General features: G+C 42.8%; 1 protein-coding gene across 18 annotated transcripts in view; it reads right to left on the bottom strand.

Moving 5' to 3' along the window:
* PTPRK (protein tyrosine phosphatase receptor type K) overlaps positions 1 to 15,594 on the bottom strand; it is a 450,255-nt gene that overhangs the window by 279,467 nt on the left and 155,194 nt on the right. For all 18 annotated transcript variants that reach the window (XM_075339909.1, XM_075339911.1, XM_075339913.1 and 15 more), the window contains exon 4: positions 1,646 to 1,727. In XM_075339909.1, the coding sequence (XP_075196024.1) occupies positions 1,646 to 1,727 (82 nt within the window). The remainder of the gene's footprint in view (positions 1 to 1,645; positions 1,728 to 15,594) is intronic.

The raw sequence follows: 15,594 nt of genomic DNA, 5'->3' as shown, positions 1-15,594 counted from the left end.
ACCAGCCATGAGGAGTCCATCCGTTTACCTTTTCTACAAAGACACGGTGGTTGGATCCAAAGATCTCAAATTTGGACTCATCAGACCAAAGCACAGATTTCCACTGGTCTAATGTCCATTCCTTGTGTTCTTTAGCCCAAACAAGTCTCTTCTGCTTGTTTCCTGTCCTTAGCAGTGGTTTCCTAGCAGCTATTTTACCATGAAGGCCTGCTGCACAAAGTCTCCTCTTAACAGCTGTTCTAGAGATGAGAAGATGTGTCCAAACTTTTGGTCTGTACTGTATATACAGTTGAAACCAGACGTTTACATACACTATCTAAAAAGACACATAAGCATGTTTTTCTCACTATCTGACATGAAATCAGAATAAACCTTTCCAGTTTTAGGTCAATTAGGAACCAAAATTATTTATATTTGCCAAATGCCAGAATTATGAGAGATAAAGAGAAAGGCATTTCTATTACTTTCTGCAAAGTCACAAGTTTACATACATTTCATTAGTATTTGGTACCAAAGCCCTCAAAACTGTATGACTGATGGGAGGATTAAAGTTCTTTTCTTCTCGGTAGTGGGGCTCAAAGTGCCAATGCCAGGCAGGGTCAAACAGTTAAACTGCAGAGTAACCCCAAATCTACAGGCCAACAGCAGTTTTTTCAGGTGACCAATTCCCTTTAAGCAACTTTTAAAATTTTTATACAATTATCATGCTACAAAGTGTCTGTCCATCCTTTATCTAGTTGAGAGGTTTGGCAGAAATGATACAAATCTGCCAATGTCCCTGCTCAGTCCTGATGGCCCTCTGCTTTCCCCCTACATTTTTAGGGTTCATTTGAATGGCCCTTTTTCTTTTAGGAGTTCTATCTGAATAGAACATGTACTATTTATAGTCTATGGGGATCTTCACATGCCCATGTTTTTAAACAAACCTAGACTATTGCAAGAAAAACAAAAAAAAACAATCATATCCATATTTTTATTTTAGATTGGGATAAAACTTAACCCATTCAAATTAATGGATCAGTAAAAAAAAAACTCAACCAGCACATTCATGGCATCCCTAGCTGCACACTAGTGGAGCCTGTTGTGTACTAGGAGAAACGTTCATCAGTTTTTACAGCATAGAAGAAAAACTGAGAAAAACATCATTAGTAAAAATTGACCAAATACTGATAAAAATGAGTCTGATCAATGCTTATGAGAAAAATCTTGGACATGTGAATGAGGCCTCAGAGACAGCAGGAAAGAGGGAGTTGGAGATAGTTACTTTTCTCTGCCCCACAAGATACTATCTAAAGACCAGGTGGAAAATATTGTATTGGTGCTGATAAATGAAAACCTCGGGTATACACAGACCTCACATCCAGCCTTTATTACTGGGAGACACACTCATGACATTACCAGCCTATATTACAGACAGAGGCACTCCCAAAAGAGGAAAATCAAAAACTGCATATCAGAGGGTCTGGATTGAATGAATGAATGAATGAAGAATGAATGAAGAAAATAAGATTGTAGACAAACTTGCAATATAGTTTTATTAACTAACCCGTAACCATTACCATGAAAAAAAATAAGAAAAAGCAAACATTTTTCAAAGTCAAAAAGGGGTCCATAGCCTTTAATGAGATAAAAGGATAAAACTTACCGCATGGGTAGCTCAAAACTTGGATGTCATCTATGGCAATATATCCACCTCTCCCACCTGAAGCTTCAGCTTCAAAGATTACCTGTCAATAAAAAAGAAAAAAAAAACGTTGGCTGTTGTCTTGACTTTATGGTTTTAGGTAGGTACACCAGAAATGTTTTTTTTAAGTACAAGCAAAGTATGTCTAAAAAGGGTAGCGAGCATGTTACATCAGTCACAGCTATGTATAAACCTAAAATGCATATTCCTCATATAGAGCACAGCAAACAGTATCAAGTCGATATCCAAATTGAAGAGCCAGGGAAAATGGATGCATGTAGAAGTGATTGCACTTGTGAATTATGACACTTTATTGCTACGCTGCAGTCAGCTTTGGACATTCAATGAGATTTTTGCTCATGTGTTCAGCCCTTTTTCCGCATTCAATCTCTTAGGCCCTGGAGGAAGCTATTTTCACATGTATATCTGCCATAAAAGCATTCCGGAGAAGAATAGACTTATAAATATGCAGAGCATGGCATGAAACCTCATCAGCAGAGAAGTAAGCATACTTAGCATACTTCACTATACTGGAGAATACATTCATTGAGAAAACAGACAGTGCCCACTATCAGGATGAGTAGCATTTTGGAAGAAGCATATTTAGGCTATATTCACACTGGGCGTTTTTGCAGCTTTTGGTTTTATGCAAATCCCTGCTAATAAAATGTGGCTTTTTACAGTCCCAGCAAAGTCTATGAGATTTCTGAAACCTCATGCACACACACAAACACGTCAGGATTTTTCCTGTTTTGTGAAATACTTACGGTTTTGCTGCGTTCTGAAAAGAAAGAACATGTCAATTCTTTTCAGCTCTTTTGCTACGGTTTTCACCCTAGTGACAGGTGGACTCGCAGATACCCTGGATCAGCGGGTCAAACCGGATAAATAAAAAACCCGATTAGGCCCGGAATTGATCCAGGGTATACGGCCAGCACTTAAATTGTGGTGGGGATAGGGGTATTGGAGCAGGCGCACTATATTTACCGAATCACCGCGGCGGCTCTACCTCCCCGAGCATCTGACTGCAACCAATCACAGAGCTGGTCTGCGAGTCTAGCATAGAGAATGAGTAAGCCGTGCATTCAGCGGTGACCTCACTCAGGCTATTTACGTTCACAGGAACCGCCAGCTGTGACCGGAAATTACCTGAGTGAAGTGATTGCTGATCACGCGGCTCATTCATTCTCTGGAGCTCACAGCGGCCAGTCCAGTTCTATGGCTGAGCGCTGTGATCTTCAAATGTAGCAGAGCTGAATAGCAGTGAGACCTCCTATGGATTACGTCAGACCTGCAGGGGTGTGATTATGGGGTTAATAAAGTGGTGAAAGAGGGAGCTTTTTGCATTTTATTTCAAATAAAGGATTTTTTTGGTGTTTGTGTTCATTTCTTTTCACTTATTATAGACTGCTGATGGGGGGGTGCCCTCAGACGCCTGCCATTACCAGTCTAGGGCCTAATCGCAGCTATGAGCTGCGATTAACCTCTGACATTACCCCGATTGCCACAACACCAGGGCAATTCGGGAAGAGGTGGATATAGTGTGGGGATTGTCACATCTAATGGATGCGACCCATCCTGGGCGGCTGCAGGTTGATATTTTGAAAGCCGCCCGCTTTCAGCCATAGTCACTATACTGTGAGTGGTTGTAATCGTTCTCTGATAGGCAGGGTTCACATGACCATATTTTCTCCATCTGAGAAAAACGGTCCAATCATGCTTATCAGATTGTCGGTCCATGAAAATCGGCAAACACTTTGGTGTCATCTTAGTAAGGTCCGATTTTTTATATGGACCCATAAACTAGAATGTCAGAGTGCCATCAGATTCTCAGAGGCAAATTGTGCATGGTGCAATTTTTTCCTCGGGCTACTCAGTCTAATCTAATAAAAAAAATAAGAACCCCCCACAAAAATGTATGTGTGCTGTCCCCTCTAGATTGTTACTACACACATCCGGGGGCCTTATCCACACCCCCTATTCTCTGACAGAAGCAGCTATTACCAGGAGACTGGCTGTTACCAAGAGCATGGATAATGCCCCCTGATGTGTGATGTAATGTCCCAAGGTGAGGGGGGGCTGCTCCTGGCACACTGAATTACAGGTAGTTTTAGGATAATAGAACTGCACTGTGCATTTATGAGGATAGGGACAGTAAAAGAACTTTTTTCTTTCCATGGAACACCACTTTAGTAAGTTTGGCACATTTTATTGGTGGCGTGTGGCTCCATGCATCTTGCCAGAAATGCTTTTCTAGCCAGTTTTTTTTCTGAAATATGTTGACATAATGAGTAGAAGATTTTAGTGATATCAGCACTGCAGACAAAAGGCCGTGGGAGCAGAAGTGGGGGGCTTCTATCTTGGGAGCAGATGGGGAAGGGAAAGATTTAGGACACCTACATACACATTAGATGAGTTTCAACAATATTATTTGAACCTTTTACTGAAGCAACAGTAGCTCTTAAGTACAGACAGCTTTAGAAAGTAAAGTACTGAAAATAACATAATAGCAGTCCCAGCCTTGTATTTTTCTTTATATGTTTAGTAATTCAGTGAGTATTAAAACATTATTAATCTTATAATGCTTTAAACCCTGCTGATGTGTATTTAACAGACTCCCCCTTCGCCCCTCCTTAGTTCTACTTATTAAGGACCTTTTGCAACTCCATAAAACACATCAACTCGTACAGATATACGCATCAACCCGAGGACATGTACAGCTCTACGTACTTTAGACAAAAGATCCATTTTCCTGGAGAAAGACAATATTCTGTCACTTTTAAATTATATTACCACTTACCAAATTTATTCTAAGGTGGACGAAATTGAATAGATATAAAAAGCATGAATAATGCTAATATTTGTGTGAGCCCGTCGGAAAAGAAGCAAAAGAAAAAAAGGTAGCAAGAAAACAACAAAGTGCCACAGTAAATTAACAGGGTTGTCTGGAGAAAACAACTTATCACTTATCCACAGCATAGGTTATAACTTACTGATCAGTCGGGGTTTGATCGCTGGGACCCACACTGAGCAGCGCAACGGGGAATTTTCCCACTTCCAATGCTGTAACCTTTTTGGGTCGCTCACCAATCATGAAAATGGAAAGCATTGGTTTAGAGGTCTGTCTCCTTTTTTCCCCCACAGTTTAGCGATCTGGAATTAATTCATGAAATGGAAATAGCCCCTTTAAGGGGGAAGAGGACAGGAAATTTTAGTGCCACCTATTGAAGGTTGCAATTCTAAAAGTCAATATCGTCCATTTAAAAGGGGTCTTGTCATATGACTTAGGATAGAGGGACTTTACTCCATACACCCTGGTTGCCAAATTTGTACGCTTTCAAAAGAGAAAACACTACTCTTTTACCCCTTTTAAAATATAAGGAATATAAGTTTTAAGAAGCACTCCCATGAAGCTATTTTTCCATTAATCCTGTTTATATGTTTATGGTAATGTAGTTTAGTGTGTGTTAATATCATTCCCTTAAAACTATCTTCTCTGGGACACAGCACCGTTCTGCTCAACTTCTCAGTGATGTCAACCCTCTGCAAACTCTCCAGGTCACGCTATGCTCTGAGGAGTGGCAGAACAAGTTTTATACCGGTGTCACACTTGCGAGTGCCTCACGTGTATCTCGCGCGAATCCTGCGGTGCATTACCTGGCACAAACTCATATTCTCCTCACAGGACCGGGTTTGGTTGCATGCATCTCTCTGCAGCTGAGACGCTCCTGTGAGGAGAGTGTGAGTCCGTGACGGGTGATGCACCGCGAGACTCACGCGAGGCACTCGCAAGTGTGACACCGGCCTTAGATAGGAAAAGAGACTTCCAGCTCATGTAAAGAGCACAAAGTGATCCGGAGAGACTGAAGTGCAAAGACGTCATTGAGAAGAGGAGCAGAATCTGTGCTGGATGCCAGAGAAAGCAGGTAGGCGAATATATTAATACACTTGTGAGAATACAATATATTTTTCTATGTGCTTTTCTACTGTGAGAATTCAATATATATTTTTCGATAACTAAGCTTTCTTTTCTATATGAGTAAGAAGATAGAGTCTGTAAGCACATGTACACTGAAGGCTGCCGCAGCTGCTCTCTGTGCAAGTCCAAATTTATGACGGAGTTCCGTGACAGGGACCTTGCAAGTTATGGAGTCGGAAAACAGAAGGGGCTGGAGAGGAAGTTCCAAAAATGGACATATATCACAGGCTTTCTGCATATGCTTTTAATACAACCAATGGTATACTTAGGAATTTTACTAAAAGATTAACCCACTCACGACACACGTGCACCTTACTGTGAAAGGTATTTATACCAGCTGTCTTGTGTGGTCTGAATTTCTCCGCCGGCTCTCAGTGACCTTCAATTTGAGATTTAGAAGACATTCACTGTTAAGAAGGAGATTTCCAGAAACTGTGGAATTTCTCCTTAACAGCTGGTGCTATGTTTAAACACACTCACACTGCACTACATGGATATAAAAAAAATATTTAATAGGAGGGCTTCAACCCCTTCCGATTCCCCATCTTTGCCCCCATTAAAATAGCTTAAAGTCGCCTCCTGTTCCGGTACGGTTGTGGCGGTGCAGGCACTGGTGTTTGCGGAGCTTGTGAGGATGTGATGTCATGCGTGCCCCGCGCCCGATCACTGACGGCTTCTCTCTCCTCGCCTTCAGATGAATAAGTAATCAGCAGGAAGAAAGAGGCCAGCCACAGCTCTTAATTCCTGTTAATTACTTATACGCCTGAAAGTGGGGAGACAGTAGCCGGCAGTAATTGGGCGCAGGGCTCGTAAGATATCACATCCTCACGTGAACTCCACCAACAACAGTGCGTGCACCGCCAGAACTGCACCGGAACAGGAGGAGACTATAAAAAATTTTAATTTCAATGGAAGCAAAGATGAAGAACAAGAAGGGGTTGTCTTAGTAGTAAACAACCCCTTTAAGCATTAGGATATAGTACTTGCGGCAATAGGAGAATTTGTACCCAAATGCCACATAACTGAATTTTTTAACAATAATTTGATAAGGAGGGTGAAAAGGGAGTATTACTTATGGTTACCACACATAACGGTCTATACATTGATTATTTTCAATGAAAAGCCAAGATATAAGTCTAATAGGTATAAAAATTAGAAACATAGATAAAACTTTAATTACAAATCCAATATTAATAGGACAGGATAAAACTTGCATGTTTTTTCTCATCATTTTACAGCACTGTGGAAACTGTCAGCTTGTTTATGAACACGACAGCCCAGACTTGCTCCATGTAATTCCTGGGTGACCCCTGGGCAATTACTATACAGCAACAACAAAAATCAATTTCACATACGTTAATTATTCCCTTCAAGTACAATCACAGAGGGTCTGGCACTCAATTTACACATTTAATAAATAAAATAAAATACATTAACAGCTTTTAAAATTATTCAACAAGTACAAAATCTCGCAGGTCTATAAATATTCAAGTTATCATATGTGGTAAAAAAAATAAAATGATTGACAATTGGCGATAGGTATAAGAGGTTTTCTCCCTGTCCAAAGAGGGATCTGGTATCCAAATAGCAGGATATATGCAGAAATTTACTAGAAAACGGGTGAAGAATTAGCTGTAATGTGGTAAATATGGAATATTTGGTTTGGAGAAAGATGCGTGAGACAATGCAGATGATATACAAATAATGTGGACACTAAGGCTGTGTGCACACGTTGCGTTTTTTACCGCGGAAACGCTGCGTTTAGAACCGCAGCGTTTCAGTGGCAAATTGCATGCTTTCAGCTTTCCCAGCAAAGTGTATGAGAAAGCCGAAAAATCAGTGCACATGCTGCGTTTCTAAACGCAGCGTTTTGGATGCCAAAAATCGGTGCGGAAAGAAAAGCAGCATGTCACTTCTTTTGTGCGGTGTGGCTGCGTTCTCTCCCCCATTAAATCAATGATGTGGGTCAGAACGCAGCTACACCGCAGTGAGCTGCTTTTTTGTTGCGGTCCGCGGCCTTTGTCGGCACGCCAGAACGCAGGCATTTACCTGGAAGTGAGGTCAAGAGGTTTCCTGTTGACCTCACTTCCTGGCAAAGTCCAGGCAAGCCCCCGGTGTCACCAAAGTGCCCGCCCCGACCCCCGACCCCCCTCTCGAAAATCCAACATGGCCGCGCGCACAGTAGCGCACCGGCCGCCCTGCTCCTATGATTTCTGTCGCATGTGCAATAACACATGCGATATAAAAATGCCCCCCAGGCTCTGCCCGGTCACCCCCTATTCCCCCGGTATTCCCCCTCACCTTTCCGGTCGCAGCGCTGATCCCCCGCGGCCCCCTCCTCCTTCACAGCAGACGCCGGTCAGTCACATGTGCAGAGCAGCTGACAGCCAGCACTGTGTTCAGTGTGAGCTGTGCTGCTGCTCGGCACTCTGCAGCTGTGACCCGGGGAGAGTGGGTGCAGATTTTTGGCACCCACTCTCCTCAAATGGAGGGTCTGCCCTCCTAGAAAATGGGGGATACGTTCCCTGAACGTGCCCCCATATTCTAGAAGGTCCAGAGGCGACGTGGGACGTCCATATGGATTTCTGCGGACCCATTTTTTTCAAATTTTTTGATTAAATTGGAGAACAAGGGAATGATTTGGGGAGTGTTTTTTCTAAAAAATTTTTTTATCTTTTTTTTTGCTTTTGTTTACTGTCAATTAGTTATGTCGGGGTATCTAATAGACGCCGTGACATCACTAATTGCTGGGCTTGATGCCAGGTGACATTACACATCTGGTATCAACCCCATTTATTACCCCGTTTGCCAACGCACCAGGGCGCGGGATGAGTTGGGGCGAAGCGCCAGGATTGGCGCATCTAATGGATGCGCCACTTCTGGGGCGGCTGCGGCCTGCTATTTTTAGGCTGGGAAGAGTCCAATAACCATGGCTCTTCCCACCCTGAGAATACCAGACCCCAGCTGTCAGCTTCACCTTGGCTGGTGATCTAATTTGGGGGGACCCCACGTTAATTTTTTTTTTAATTCTTTATTTATAAATAAAAAAAAAAAAAACATGGGGAGCCCTCCAAATTGATCACCAGCCAAGATGAAGCTGCCAGCTGTGGTTTGCAGGCTACAGCTGTCTGCTTTACCCTGACTGGCTATCAAAAATAGGGGGGACCCCACGCCATTTTTTTCATTTTTTATTTTTTTTTTATTGGATAAATACTAAGCTAGGCACCCTTTAGTGCCACATGAAAGGTACTAAAGGTGCCAGCTTAGAATATGCAGGCGGGGGTGGGACGTTATATATATTTGACATCCATTCATCCATTGACGCTTTTTAGGTTGTGTGCCCACAATCAGGGTTTGCAGCGTTATGGGCGCTGAGTGTTTTCCCTGCGTCCATAACGCTGCGTTGTGCAGTAGAAGCACAGTGGAAGGATTTTTGGAGATCCCATGCCCACTGTGCTTCTTTTCTCCGCAGCATAAACTGACCGGTGGCGCAGCTTCCCGAGCCTCAGCATGTCAATTTATGCTGCGGAGACGAGTGTTCTCTGCAGGTAGTATAGAGCTCCACAGCAGCCTGAACCCAAATCGTGGGCATGGGCAGCTGCAGGAAGGCTGGCACTGTGTACTAGACGCCGTGTCGCTGGATTATGGCCACATAGCCTTAGGCCCTTTTCACACGTCAGTGATTCTGGTACGTTTGTGCTTTTTTTTAAACGTACCAGAATCACTGACATACGCAGACCCATTGTAATGAATGGGTCTGCTCACACGTCAGTGATTTTTCACTGCACGTGTCTCCGTGCGGCGTACCCGCGTGTGCGTGATTGCCGCACGGAGACATGTCCATTTTTTTCTGGCATCACTGATGTCCCACGGACCACGCCGTGGTGTGGTCCGTGAAACACGTGCCAGAAAAAAAAACGTGCTTTTAAAATAAAAATCATTTTAACTCACCCGGCGTCCAGCGATGTCCTCTGCAGCCCGTGCAGCTTGCTGCTTCTGAGCCGGCTCATTATTGTCGCGCATATTCATGATGCACGACACAGTCGACCCGGAAGCAGCTGCTGCGGGGGTCAGCGCCGGCCGGATGCTGCACCGCGGGAGCGTTCAGCACCATGGAGAGCGGGAGCGGGCACAGGTGAGAATCTCTAAGTGCAATCACGGGCCACGGAGAACGGAGCCCGGATTGCACTTAGACAACCCATGTGTGCCGTGATTCACGGCACACGGAGGGACATGTGCGTGTTTTACACGCCAGTGAAAAACGTCAGTGTTTTTCACTGACGTGTGAAACGGGCCTAAAAGTGAGAATATTGTTGCTACAGCAACATTTTGGGTGAAGTAGCTGTGGATTCAAAATGCTTAATATACTCCTGAATAAAATCCTTGAGGGGTGCAGATTCCAAAATGGGGTCACTTGTGGGGGTTTTCTGACGTATAGGTACCTAAGGGGCTCGGTGCACGAAGTTTATTTCAACTTTTCCAAAATTCAAATGGTGCTCCTTCCATTCCAAGCCCTCCCATTTATCCAAACAGAATGTGGAGAAGGAAATGACATCACAGGTTTTTTTTTTTTACAAAGGTCTGTGTTCAACCAACTTTATTAACACTGACAAGTCTTAAAAAACGCACCATGAAAAACGCATGAAAAACGCATGAAAAACGCATGAAAAACGCATGAAAAACGCATGAAAAACGCATGCGTTTTCGATGCCTTTTTCTCAAAAAGCATTGTTTACAATTCTCCCCTCTGCCAGAGGGTGCGTTTTTTTCCGCGCTGAAAAAAAAGCAACGTGTGTACATAGCCTAAGGCAGTGTTCCCATGAAATGTAAATGCATGTTTTTTCACCATTTATTTCAAACGTTGTCCACACGATAAAATACAATAATCTTCTCAGCTTAGTGTGCTTTTAACAAGACAAAACAATCATTGATCTCGAGGAGACCAGCCAGAGAAAACACTGCCGGCAGCCAACGAGGGATCTCAACACAGTGAAATCCTAGGTGCATTGCCCTCTGGGAAATATGCACATCAAAAAAGTCCATGGAGCCTCTGTTAGGAGTCTCGACACAGACACTAGCCAGATATCCCTCCGGGAAGGACCTAGCCAAGAAGTGGCTCTTTTTAGGAAACCACCGTAACCACCATATTAAGTGGCATTTTAGTCAATATCCAACTCTTTGACAAGTTTAAAGATACGACAAGGGAAATACCAAGGCCAGGTATCCATCCCCAGACAGCTGTTTCGGGGTATTGCCCCTCATCAGTGTGGAGTAGGATTCTGGCCAGGTGGGAGAAATGCCTAGTAGACCAACAAGACAAAACAATCACTGATCTCGGGGAGACCAGCCAGAGAAAACACTGCCGGCAGCCAACGAGGGCGATCAACAAAGTGAAATCCTAGGTGCATTGCCCCCTGGGAGGGATATCTGGCTAGTTTCTGTGTCGAGACTCTTAACAGAGGCTCCACTGACTTTTTTGATTTGCATTTTAGTGTGTGTTTAGGCGTTTTCTCCCTTTATTTAATGCATTTTTGGTTCAGATATGAAGCAGCATTTTTTAATGTGCTTATTTTTAGTACAGAAAAGTTTTGATACTGCACTTAAAACAGCAACAGAGTTTTATACATTAGCTTTCAAGCTCTCCATAAACGCTTAGGCCAAGTGCCCATGGGACTATGTACCCGCAGATTTTGCCACGGAAAACCTGCGGATTTATCTGGATTTTCTAGATAAATCCGCAGGTTTTAGCAAGTACAGACACTCCCCATGTTATCCCATGGGACATCGTGAGTGTCTGTGTCCATTCTGCGGTATATGCTGCGAATGTCCCGCAGCCGCACGTAACTGCATGTCAATTATTCATGCGGAATTATCTGTGGAATTCCCGGCCCTCCACTATGGGGATAGAGGCCGGGAGTTCCGCAGGTAAGCCGCACTTTGCCTGCAGGTTTACCGCAGATATTTTGCTGGAATCCCACAGCAATGGATAGCTGCCGATTCCGGGGATCAGCCGCGGGAAACCAGCGGACATACCTATGAATATATCCGAGGGTACATAGTCCTGTGGGCACATAGCCTTATAGAGAAAAAAAAATGCACAGATCAATAGTGGGCATGATTTTCATACAATCACATTCACTTTACATGGACAGCAGATTTTCTATAAAAGCAATAGAAAATGTTGATTTGTCTATATTTTTACCGTTCATGTTTCATACCAAATTATGTTGTTGAATAATGTCTCCATGTTATTACAGTTGTGTGGATACCTAATATATGTAGGGTTTTTTGTATATAAGAACCCATAGAACCCAGAAGCTTTGCCATGCTGGGCAGAGACTTGGTGAACACGTGATCGAAAAATCCTACAGAAGCACTGGTAGTGTCGATGTAGTTGTAAATGAGAAGACGGAAGCAGTAATAAACCTCTGTCTTCTCCCCAGAATCCCAGGCGGAGTCTGACAACCAGGTACCAAACCTGCTTCTGCTAGATTCAGCAAATTTACAATAAACCAGATTGTTATTGGGTTAAATACAAGTCGATGCAAAAATGCCAAAATTGTTTCATTTTTTTTTTTTGTTGTTGCTGCAATACCACAAAAAATGTTGCAACAAGTATTTAAAGCATCCTATCTATCCCAAAATGGTATCAATAAAGAAAGCAGTATTGCCCACCAAAAAAATCCACTATCACATGGCTCCATTGACCGAAAAATTAAAACGTTAGGGGTCTTTGAAAATGGCCACACAATTGCCCCACTTTTTTTTTCTGCAAATTTCTGAATTTTTATGCACTACTAAAATAAAAATAAAAAATTGGACATGTTTGGTTTCTCCGTAATCGTACTAATAAGGAGAATCTTATTGCGAGGTTAATTTTGCCACAAAATGTACAGTGTAAAAACAAATTCCCAAAAATTCATGTCAGAATTGTGTTTTTATTTTCACAATTTCTCCAATGTTTCCAGAAGACTATGTGGTAGAATAAATGGAGTCATTCAAATTTACAACACATCCTGCAAAAAACAAGCCCTCCTATGTCAGAAAAATGGGAAAAAAAAGTTATTGAAGAAATGGGGAAAAAAAAAGGAAATTGGCCCTCGGTGTCCTGTAATGTAAAAGGAGAAGGTTTGAAACTTATTAATTTCTCCATGCATGAAAATCATTGATCAAACACATAGTAGAAACTTAAACAGTACAAGCCAAGCCAAGAAACTTTGGAACATATTGTATTAGAGAAAAATGTCTTTCACCACTTATCTGCCACTTCTTCTTTAACCCCTTGCCATCATCAGCACCGATTATTTGCTTTGAACGTTAACCTCAAATCTGTTTTTAGATCTGTCTTAGGGGGCTCAGATTTGAGATGCTGCCTATAGAAGTCTATGGAGAGGGAAAAACTAGGGGAAGTAATATAATAATATTTATTTATTTCTATAGCGCTGTTAATTCCACAGCATATTACATACATTGGCAACACTGTCCCTATTGGCGCTCACAATCTAGAGTCCCTACCTGTATGTTTTTGGAGTATGGGAGTAAACCGGAGCACCCAGAGGAAACGCACGGAAACATGGGAAGAACATACAAACTCCTTGCACATTTTGTCCTTGGTGGGGTTTGAACCCCAGGACCTGAGCCACCATGCTGCCCATAACCAAGATGACTAAAACCTATAGGGGCAAAATTGCAATAAAACTCATAATGACCAGAAATACTGTCATTTCTCATGTACATACAACGTATCCTGAAATGTCACGGAAAACAGCAGGTACACATTTAAATCCAGTATGTGGTATTCTGACGGGCACTCACACACTCAGAGCTATTAGCACACAGACACTAGTCACACTTGCCTCTTAGGCTATGTGCGCACGTTGCGTACTAGCCCTGCAGATATTTCTGCAGCGATCTGAAGAGCACATGTGCGCTTTAGATCGCTGCAGAAATGTCCGTAGTGACCGCCGATTCCATGCGCTCTGCCTGCAGCTCCTGCCATAGACAGAGCAGGAGCTGCCGGCAAAGCGCAGGAAAGAAGTGACATGTCACTTCTTTTTGCGCAGCGCTTCGGCAGTAGCCGAAGCGCTGCGCTCTTAGACGCCACGTGCGCACGGCCCCTGCACAATCTCCATAGACTGTGCAGTGGCCACAGGACGCATGCAGTTACGCTGCGCTACAAAGCGCAGCGTAACTGCATGTTTTTACGCAACGTGCGCACATAGCCTTAGCCCTCCCTATGTACTGGGATACAGTAAAGACATAAAAGTAAGCTAGAAGTGCCATTAACAAACACGACAAACAATTTTCTACATTCTGATAGCTATTTTTTATTTTTATTTCTTACAAAATATATTACAAAAAATTTGGAAATAAAATGCAGTGGCTTTTTGGGGTACAAATTGCTAATCAATCAAATTTGTGAAATCTAACAGAAAAAAAATATGTGCAAAAAAAAAAAAAAAAGAGAAGGTTCTCTAACAGTAGGAACGGCACTGCTCTTAATGGAATAGTTTTTTCTCCACTAGGCATAACATTTGACTTGTGATCTAAATCCAGCAGTATCTCTATACTGACCCTTTCCTTGTCTACTTGAAGCCTCGCAGAGTTTGCATGGCTTTAAAGAGAGTTTGTACGATCTAAGAAACCCTCTGACTGCATTAGCACCAAGTTCCTATTTCACAACAGTAAAAGTAGGATTTAGACGGAAGAAAAGCATTCTATTAATAAATTCAAATAGCCCAAGAGCCCAGGATGCCAATTAACCCAACTTTAGATTTTGGAAGAAGAGCATGAAATGTTAGTGCCCTAGGGAATGCAATGAGACGAAGAGCAAGTCCCAGCCATGGTCCCCTCAGGGCCTGTCCAAGACTTCTTTTAACGTTAAGGCCACAAATAAAATAGCTGTCGGACAAAAGACAGTTCAGGTGACTTAGGTCTCTCCATATGCATGAACGTTCTGCTCGGCTGAGGGTTCATGTGATTTTAAAGTGGAAAAAACAATGCCAGACAAATGCAGCTACTTTACTCCACAGTAAGTTCTCTCTCACACTTATACGTACCAGAATCACGAACATACGCGGATCCATTAAAATCAATGGGTCTGCGCACACATCAGTGATTTTTCACTGACCGGGCCTCTATGCAAAGTACACGCGTGTCCGTGATTTTCGCACGGAGAAATGTCTGGGTTTTTTTTTTCTGGCATCACTGATGTCACACGGAACACACAGTGGTGTGTTCCATGAAACACGTATCAGAAAAACACATACAGTTAAAATAAAAAGCTTCTTGAACTCACCAGTCTTCAGTGACACTGTCTTCAGCCGCTGCTCTCTACTGCTTCCAGCCCAGCTTATGCTCATGAATATGCAGTTATGCACTGCAAAGCTAGAAGTAGCTGCAGAGGGGAGACAGCGGCGGCTAGACACAGGAGAGCCAGAGATTCAGCATGACAGACAGCAGGAGCGGGGACAGGTGAGCTTGGAATACCTGATCTCCATGTGCTATCATGGATCACATATAGCACATGGAGAACACACGTGTGCCATTAATCATGGCACATGGAGGGACATATGCGTTTTTAACACGTCAGTGAACAACGTCTGTTTTTCCCTGACATGTGAAACAGGCCTAACAAAAGGGTTTGGTGTTTAAATTAAAATCACCTGACCTTTAGACAAAAGAAAAAAAACTTGTGGGGAGAGTCAGGAGGCCGCCATACAGACTAGGCTATCCTATTGGCTCGATTGGACAACTTTAGTCCAATGTGTATGGTGGCCTATATTTCCATTACATCAAGTTGTGATATAGGAAACAGATGCTAGAATACGTTTAAGGCTTTGCTCATGCTGGCATATAAAAGAAATTGTGCAAAGAAAAATGTATCCAGTGCCAGCAAAAAAATATTTCTTGTTCAGACTTCTTCGATAAA

This window comes from Anomaloglossus baeobatrachus, chromosome 3, assembly GCF_048569485.1.
Source record: "Anomaloglossus baeobatrachus isolate aAnoBae1 chromosome 3, aAnoBae1.hap1, whole genome shotgun sequence".
Classification (NCBI taxonomy): Eukaryota; Metazoa; Chordata; class Amphibia; order Anura; family Aromobatidae; genus Anomaloglossus; species Anomaloglossus baeobatrachus.
This window is presented reverse-complemented; position numbering and strand designations above follow the sequence as displayed.